General features: G+C 55.3%; 1 protein-coding gene across 1 annotated transcript in view; it reads left to right on the forward strand.

Moving 5' to 3' along the window:
- LOC130380157 (trafficking kinesin-binding protein 1-like) overlaps positions 1–7566 on the forward strand; it is a 17822-nt gene extending 10256 nt beyond the window's left edge. The window contains exons 3-9 of the mRNA XM_056587338.1: positions 1164–1295; positions 1707–1918; positions 2741–2956; positions 3319–3674; positions 5025–5201; positions 5758–5860; positions 7146–7566. Of these exons, the coding sequence (XP_056443313.1) occupies positions 1164–1295; positions 1707–1918; positions 2741–2956; positions 3319–3674; positions 5025–5201; positions 5758–5860; positions 7146–7566 (1617 nt within the window). The remainder of the gene's footprint in view (positions 1–1163; positions 1296–1706; positions 1919–2740; positions 2957–3318; positions 3675–5024; positions 5202–5757; positions 5861–7145) is intronic.
- Positions 7567–9307: the final 1741 nt, after the last annotated feature.

The following is a 9307-nucleotide window of genomic DNA, read 5'->3' on the forward strand; positions in this document are numbered from 1 at the left end:
TTAATGTCATGTTACGCCCTTTCTTTCTTTCTGCAGCGTCGGTACGCGGGTTGGCGAACTGTCGAAGGAATGGGCCGGAGGGTGGAGACTCGCTTCCGTCAGCAGGGGTATCAAGCTCCTCTGCTGGACCCACATCGGTCCCATGCCCCGCAAAGGGGTGAGGGCCCCTGGACCGGTCCTGTTAGAGGGGCCCCTAGACCCCTCAGAGGGGCCCCCTAGACCCCCTCAGAGGGACTAGACCCCCCCCCCCTCAGAGGACTAACCCGCCCCACCTCGGAGGGACTAAACCCCCCCCCCCCTCAGAGAGACCCCGCCCCCCCGCCCCCCCTCGGAGGGACTAGACCCCGCCCCCCCTCAGAGGGACTAGACCCCTCCCCCCCTCAGAGAGACTAGACCCCCCCCCCCCTCAGAGGGACTAGACCCCGCCCCCCTCAGAGAGACTAGACCCCCCCCCCCCTCAGAGGGACTAGACCCCCCCCCCGCCCCCCCCTCAGAGGGACTAGACCCCCCCCCCCTCAGAGGGACTAGACCCCCCCCCCCCCCCCTCAGAGGGACTAGACCCCCCCCCCCCTCAGAGAGACTAGACCCCCCCCTCAGAGGGACTAGACCCCGCCCCCCCTCGGAGGGACTAGACCCCCCCCTCAGAGGGACTAGACCCCGCCCCCCCTCAGAGGGACTAGACCCCCCCCCCTCAGAGGGACTAGACCCCCCCCCCCCCCCCCCCCCTCAGAGGGACTAGACCCCCCCCCTCGGAGGGACTAGACCCCCCCCCCTCAGAGGGACTAGACCCCCCCCCTCAGAGGGACTAGACCCCCCCCCCCCCCCGGCCCCTGTATTAACGTGGGGATCATCATAATGACTTTATGAAGGACAGTGGAGAGAGGACGTCTCCTGCAGCCTCGTACCGGCTGGGGAGGAATATTATATTAACATATATGTTATACAACACATATTGAACACACACATGGACCTCGCCACGCACACACCTAACTACACACTCATACATGAGAAACAGAAAACAAACCAAGCCAGACACAATAACCGTGTGCAGGGCCAACGATGACTATAATGTAACAAACATGGAAAAAAACAAAACATGGAAACCATTCCATCTCTCGCTGCTGAGCTCATTAAATATTGACCCTCGCTTTTAACCTCGTCAGAAAGGAACCTGGCAGCCACACAGAGCGTTAACCTTCAGGATTAATGTGTTTGTTCAGCTCAGCCACGAGAACGACGGCCTCAGCGTGCACCTGAACGCCTCGCGGGAAGGGCAGATTATCCTGCGCTCAGAGGTACGGGTAACACGCCCACCGCTCAGGAGTCCACCTGGACACGACATAGCCTCTCCCGTAACCCCCCCATACCCCTCTTACGCACCTAGTGTATGTTGCACGTCCTTGCACTTACAAATAGAACTTCAAATATTTATATGAACATCCTTACTGTACCGACAGCGATATATTGTTGTTTCTTTTTATTGTAAGTCGGTTTGGATAAAAGTGTCTGCTAAACGCCCTAAATGTAAATACTAATATAAACTAATTGTATTGATACCGTCATCCCAGTAAGAAACTCAAAATGACTGTGTTGGGGTGTTTCCAGCTACTAACTCTTATGATCAACATTGTGTTGTCCGTCGCACGTTGATAATACGTTTCATTCAACCCTTTTTACGGTGGGTATCTGTCTCCCCCTGGTGGCAGATGACTGACTTGCAGGTCAAGTACGCGCAGTGCGAGGACATGCTACGGGAGGCCAGAGAGGACATCAAGAACCTGCGCAACAAGAGCCTGCCCAACAGCACGGTACAGCGCTACAGCGCATTGGCCTCCGTCTTCCCCATGGACTCCCTGGCCGCAGAGATAGAGGGCACCTTCCGAAAGGGCCTGGACAGCCCCGCCCCCTCCGAGTACAAGTGAGTCCCTAATTGGTTGAGGAACCTGCCAGTCATAACAACTACATTCATCAAAGAAAATTGTCATATTTACTGTTTCAGATTAATTGATAATAAAACATTTGAATTATAATGCACTTTTTTGAATACTCAAAGACGCTTTAAAGAATGATCACAAAATAAAGTCTGGGGAAAAAAGTCTTGAATAAGAACTTATATTAGCAATTAAATGATCTTATTATATCTTATTTAGCAGTGTCGATTAGCTGGCTGACAACCTGCAAATATTTGAGTCTGACCCCCGTTTGTTTATTCTAGCAAAGGGGAGGCTTAATGATGAATGACTGATTCACCCCAAATAAAGCCAATATCGGTTAAGGAGAATATACTATTTATATTTACACTCAGGGTGTTTATCAGGCGCTTTTATCCAGGGCTACTCTGGATAAGTATAATAATCAGAAGAAACTGAAACAATAATATATCTCTGTCGGTACAGTTAGGATGTTCATAGAACCAAGTGCCGAGCACTAACCATCACTAGGTTAACCCAGTCCCCGTACACAACAGAGATAGCTAGGATAAGATGCTACAAAATGCTAAGTACTAAAGATAGCTAGGATAAGATGCTACACAATGCTAAGTACTAAAGATAGCTAGGATAAGATACTACACAATGCTAAGTACTAAAGATAGCTAGGATTTATGCTAAGTACTATTTTTAAGTGCCAGGTCGTGCAACATACAACAAGTGCTTGCATTAAGCGCCAGGATGTACAGCAGACATTCGCTCAGGATGTCCCCGGGGGTATCTGGGTCTTACCTGCCCCCCTTGGCCCCCAGGAGCCACCCGTGGCGCGTGTTTGAGACGGTGAAGGTGGCCCAGCGGCTGCTGTCCCGCTGCCCCTCCCCGGCCCTCCCCGGCTCCAGCCCCCCCTCCGCCCACTCCTCCTCCACCTCCACCCCCCGGACCAGCTACTACGGCTCGGACAGCGCCAGCTTCAGCCTGGAGGACCGCCTCCAGGCGGCGGCGCCGGCGCCGGCAGAGCCGGACCACAGGTGGGCGGCTAGCCGGCTACGCTACGCTATGCTACGCCACACAATGCTATTGTAACAGACAGTTCTTGCTATGCTACGTTATTTTATGCTATGCTATGACATGCTATGCTACGCAACGTTATGCTATCATATGCTAAGCTGAGTTATATCCTTTTATACTATGTCATGCTATGCTCTTTTATTTGATGCTACGCTATGACATGCTACTCTATGACATGCTACGCTACGTTATGCTACGCTACGTTATGCTATGCTACGTTACGGGAACATGTCGTGTCTGTTGTCCGCTAACCACCCTCCTCCTCCCCCTCCCCCTCCCCCCCTCCTCCTCTCCTCCCCCCCCCCCCCCCCCCCCCCCCTAGCTCCGCCCAGACGGGCCCCAAGCGGCTGGGCCAGCCCGGGACCCCCGGGGGGCGGGACCTGGAGGCGGCGCTGTTCCACCTGTCGGCGCGGCAGCAGAGCCACCTGTCGGAGCGGCCCTTCTTCGACGTGGAGCGCGAGAGGAAGATGAGGGCGCTGGGGGCGGGGCCGGCCGGGGGCGGGGCCGGGGGCGAGGAGGAGGGGGGGCAGGACTCCAGCGGGTTCCTCACCCCCGACGGCAGCCTGGGCTCCGCCTCCACCGGGACCAACTACTCCAACGGCAGCTCACGGCCCTCGGGGTCCTCGGGGGGCCGGTCCTACCTGCCCGACCGGCTGCAGATCGTCAAGCCCCTGGAGGGTGAGGGGGGGGGGGAGGAGGGAGGAGGGAGGCTGGGGGAGGGAGAGGAGAGGGGAGGGAAGGGAAGGTAAGGGAAGGAGACCGGGGGAGGGAGGGGAGAGAGGGGGGAGGGAGGGGAGAGAGGGGGGAGGGAGGGGGGAGGGATGAGGTCTGGTGGGGGGGGGTACTATAGGGGGGGCTCCTATAGGGGGGGGTCTGGTGGGGGGGCCTATAGGGGGGCTCTTTAGGGGGGGGGTTCCTATAGGGGGGTTCTTTAGGGGGGGGGGGGGTCCTATAGGGGGGGTCTGGTGGGGGGGGGGTTCCTATAGGGGGGTTCTTTAGGAGGGGGGTTCCTATAGGGGGGGGTCTGCTGGGGAGGTGACCTTAATAAACAGACCGTGTGGTTGTCTGGAGGAGGACAGATGCTCTTCTTGTTATATTATTCATTCCGTTGAGGTTTATATTTTGCGACCCCCTCCTCACTAAACCTGTGTCCGACCCCCCCTCACTAAGCCTGTGTCTGACCCCCCCTCACTAAGCCTGTGTCGGACCCCCCCTCACTAAACCTGTGTCTGACCCCCCCTCACTAAGCCTGTGTCTGACCCCCCCTCACTAAACCTGTGTCTGACCCCCCCTCACTAAGCCTGTGTCTGACCCCCCCTCACTAAACCTGTGTCTGACCCCCCCTCACTAAGCCTGTGTCCGACCCCCTCCTCACTAAGCCTGTGTCCGACCCCCCCTCACTAAACCTGTGTCTGACCCCCCCTCACTAAGCCTGTGTCTGACCCCCCCTCACTAAACCTGTGTCTGACCCCCCCTCACTAAGCCTGTGTCCGACCCCCCCTCACTAAACCTGTGTCTGACCCCCCCTCACTAATCCTGTGTCTGACCCCCCCTCACTAAACCTGTGTCTGACCCCCCCTCATTAAGCCTGTGTCTGACCCCCCTTCACCAAACCTGTGTCTGACCCCCCCTCACTAAGCCTGTGTCCGACCCCCTCCTCACTAAGCCTGTGTCCGACCCCCCCTCACTAAGCCTGTGTCTGACCCCCCCTCACTAAACCTGTGTCTGACCCCCCCTCACTAAGCCTGTGTCGGACCCCCCCTCACTGAGCCTGTGTCGGACCCCCTCCTCACTGAGCCTGTGTCGGACCCCCCCTCACTAAGCCTTTGTCTGACCCCCCCTCACTAAGCCTGTGTCTGACCCCCCCTCACTGAGCCTGTGTCTGACCCCCTCCTCACTGAGCCTGTGTCTGACCCCCCCTCACTAAGCCTGTGTCTGACCCCCCCTCACTGAGCCTGTGTCTGACCCCCCCTCACTAAGCCTGTGTCTGACCCCCCCTCACTGAGCCTGTGTCGGACCCCCCCTCAGGCTCGGCCACCCTGCACCAGTGGCAGCAGCTGGCCACGCCCAACCTGGCGGGCATCCTGCAGCCGCGGCCGGGGGTCCTGACCAAGGACTTCAGGGAGCTGGAGGGCGACCTGCAGACGGTGTACAGCCTGAACGACCCCGAGGAGGACGACCTCTGCCCCTCCCCCGGCGCCATGGGTAGGGCCGCACGCACGCAGGGCGCGCGCAACACGGACACACGCAGGGCGCGCACGCAACACGGACACACGCAGGGCGTGCGCACGCAACACACACGCACGCAACACGCAGGGTGCGCACCAAGTGCAGGAGGATGTCCATTAGGAACATCCTACATTGTGACCCTGAGCTTCCTGTTGGATCTCATGCTGATCAGTGATGGTACCAACACACACCCTGTGCACACCCCTCGGGCTACTAGTGTGTGTGTGTGTGTGTGTGTGTGTGTGTGTGTGTGTGTGTGTGTGTGTGTGTGTGTGTGTGTGTGTGTGTGTGTGTGTGTGTGTGTGTGTGTGTGTGTGTGTGTGTGTGTGTGTGTGTGTGTGTGTGTTGATGTTAGGGCCATTGGGATACCTGTCTGTGTATGAAACGGGATATAGAAGTAAAACTTGTCTTGACTTGACTTTAGTCGAAGTGACTTACAATGAGGGCATCAACCATCTGGAATCACCCACGTAGATGGAGACGACAGCTCATCTCATCCTCAACCTCCTCTCTCCTCCCTCCACCCCCACAGCATCTCCATTCGGCCCCGCCCTCCCCCTGACTCCTCCCCCCAACTCCATCTCCACCCGTCCAGCCCTCCGCCCCTCCCTCCTCACCCCCTCCTCCTCCTCCAGGTAAGACCCTGAGCCTTCCCACCAAGTGCCCTTCTGCTCTTCGTCTGTATCCACCTTCCATCGGTTCTGATGCACTAAGGAACTACGGAAGAGGATTCATTGATTATTCTTTTGAGTACTGACTTAAATCTCAGAATTCTGCCTTTAAAGTCAAATGGTGTTTTGCAGGATTCTGCATTCTGACTTTAATCTCAGCATTCTGATCTTAAAGGTTGCATCAGCGATTCTAGGCCTAAACATGTAGGATCACATTCATCTGATCTTTCCTCTCGGTCCGCTATCCACCCCATAAGCAGGCCATCAAAAACCCACGTCTATGTAGGCAGCCTACGCTCCGAGATCGAACACAAAAACAGATGGTACTACCAACCAGTCAATGCCAAAATAAATAGTATTCCAACGGGGTGGTTGTTGTGGGGTTTTGCGCTGTGTTCATGAGCGTTTTTACTGGATCCAAACACAGAAGGGAGGGGCGAGCTGGCTCTGTTTTGTTTGGGATCTCGCTACAAATACCAACAGAAGTGACGTCACCCGACATCGCTGATACAACCTTTAAAGGGGACATATTATATCACCAGGTGTGAGTGTGATCAGCCTTACAAGCCGTTTCGAAAATCTGCCCCTTCCGACATCACTAGTGGGCGTGTCCACCTAGATCTGTGCTGGATAGATGAGCAACGTTTACTCCAGTCCACTGGGTAGGCTGGTAGACAGATCTATACAGCACACATCTAGGTGGACACGCCCACTAGTGAGGTCATATATCAAGCCGTTTTGACATATTTCAAAACGGCTTGTAAGGCTAATCAGACTCACACCTGGTGATATATTATGTCCCCTTTAAGGTCAGAGTTCTGAGTTTTGCGTCCTTCTCCGTGAGGGACCGTGTTGGTTAGAGTATAGAGCAGGGGTTTTCAAACTTTGTGCGTGTGCGGACCACCTCATAATACACACAATAAAATATTTCAAACCACCCCCTACCTGAATTACCCGCACCTCTTAAAAGGCCTTCTAGCACTAACAATAACTGGTCATAGAATCAGTACAACAGGCTTGTTTAAATAAAGTTGGCTGCACACAACTGATGCCACATATTTTTATGGACATTTTCTGGTTAAATTAATGTAAAAAAAACAACGACTATTATTTAATATTTAATTTAGCTTTTCCACGGACCACATGCAGTACCGCCACGGACCACTGGTGGTCCCAGACCACTGGTGGGCATGACTGTTAGAGAGTACCTCCTCTGAACCCCCTGACCCCCACTGTGTTCCCTCCCCAGCCCTGGCCCTCACCGCCGGCCTGCTGGCGGGGGCGCCGCTGAGCCTCTGAGCGTCTGGCCGCCATCCAATCAGCAGCAGCCCGTGGCCCCGCCCCTGTTCGGCCCCGCCCTCCCCAGCCCAGCGCCTCTGGGTCTGGTGAAGCTTCTGGAGCGGAAGGGGATCACCGGGGGGTCCCGGGGTGCCGGACCCCCCCCCCGCCGCCACCGCCAGGGGGGTCCGGCGCCGGGCGCCCCCCAGGGCAGCCCAGAGGGAGACCCCGGGGGGGCGGGGCTGGGGGCGGACCCGGGGAGGGGGCGGGTCTTCAGCCTGAACCTGGTGGAGAAACTCCAGAACCTGGGGCTGCACCGGGTGGCGGCCTGGGGGATGGGGGGCAGGGCGCAGAGACCCACCCTGAGGTCAGAGGTCAGAGACCCACCCTGAGGTCGGAGGTCAGAGACCCGCCCTGAGGTCGGAGGTCAGAGACCCGCCCTGAGGTCGGAGGTCAGAGACCCAACCTGAGGGCGGGAGCCAGGCGGTTTGACTTTCCCCGTGTGTTCCTCTGGACTCCTGCGTCTACACGCCGCGCCGTCGGAGTCCCCTCAGGACCTCCTCCTGAGTCAGCTCATGACCTCCTGAGTCCCCTCAGGACCTCCTGATGAGTCCCCTCAGGACCTCCTGATGAGTCAGCTCATGACCTCCTGAGTCCCCTCAGGATCTCCATTTGTTCAGCGTTTTGTTTCTCGGGTTCCTCCGAGCAACTCTAAGTCGCTTTGATCAGCGCTCCTCTCCCTAGTCCAACAATCTGAGTCGTAGTCGTAGTAACAGCAGGTCAGTCGCCATGGGGTCGTGTGTGTGTCTGAAACCCGCCAACTCAGCACCCATCGTCCCCTCGTTGGCCCGAACTCATCTTCTGTGCATCTTGTCACTTTTTTATCGAATGTAAAGGGAATGCGAATTGCAGATCTGCTCCTTCCGGACAATCCAAGAGAACAATCTGTTAAGTTAAAAACCCACAATGCCGTCTGTTAATCACATGGAAGGACTCTCTGATGATTGCACTATTTCCTTGTCTGGTAGATCCTGCATGCTTTGTGTTCAATCGTGCTGCTGCACTTCAAGAGATATGAGATGTAGAAATCCCTCAATGACCGCTTGCACTTAAAGCATTAAGCTGTGACACCGCTGTCGCATTCAGCACAGAACCAAACTCACAACCACCGCTGTTTGGTGCTCAAAGACCAGACACCCTGAGTGAGATGTTGAGGCTGTAGCAGACACTCTTAGGATGATGTTCAAGGTGACACCCTGAGTGAGATGTTGAGACTACGCTGTGGTCCCCATGAGCAAAGTGCTGTAAGTGTGTTTATTTCCTCGCTGACTGACGTTCTTCTTGTATGAATGATCTGCTGGATTTTTGGTCATCAGGACTCGACTGTAATGTGGACACAGCCCTGTCTAAGAAGAGCTTCATGGAGCTGATGTGACACCAGATGAATGTATTTATTCAGACTTCTTTAAAGGAACTTTGTGTACAATCAGAAATCAATAATAACGTAGGACAGCTAGGATAAGAAAAAGGAGGAATCCAAAAGGTTACGCTAGTTTGTGGCAATAATGAACCAAACTGTTCTGTGTCTCATCTCTGAGACTTTGAAATGCACTACCCATTTGTGTTGATGGAGGTCACAATCCAAGTCCTTTGTCGACGTGTAAATACCGTGATTGATCTGTAAATAAACCTTACTGTGGATTTACCGGCATTCCCTTTTGCCTCTTGTTGTTTGCCTGTCTACCCTCGTGAAGTGGAACACAAAGATCAACCAATCAACGCATTCACCGCACAGCTCTGCTTTATTAGCTTCTTACAAAATATCACATGTTGATTTTAAGAGACACAAAAATGGACACAATACACCTATGTTCCGACGTCTTTGTTGCTGGTCGCTGCTGGAGATCACTCCGTCCTCTCTGCACTGCGGCGGCCAAAGTCCACCCAGCCTTGGTAGTCCCGGCTGGACGGGCACTCAGAGTTCACCATCTCTGTGAACACAACACGCAAACTGAGGAAACGGACGGCATCTATACCGCGCTTATCTAACCAGCGGCCGCTCAAAGCACTTTACAACACCGCCTCACATTCACCCATTCATCACACATTCACACCCCGACGGCGGAGTCAGCC

This window comes from Gadus chalcogrammus, chromosome 3 (assembly GCF_026213295.1).
Source record: "Gadus chalcogrammus isolate NIFS_2021 chromosome 3, NIFS_Gcha_1.0, whole genome shotgun sequence".
Classification (NCBI taxonomy): Eukaryota; Metazoa; Chordata; class Actinopteri; order Gadiformes; family Gadidae; genus Gadus; species Gadus chalcogrammus.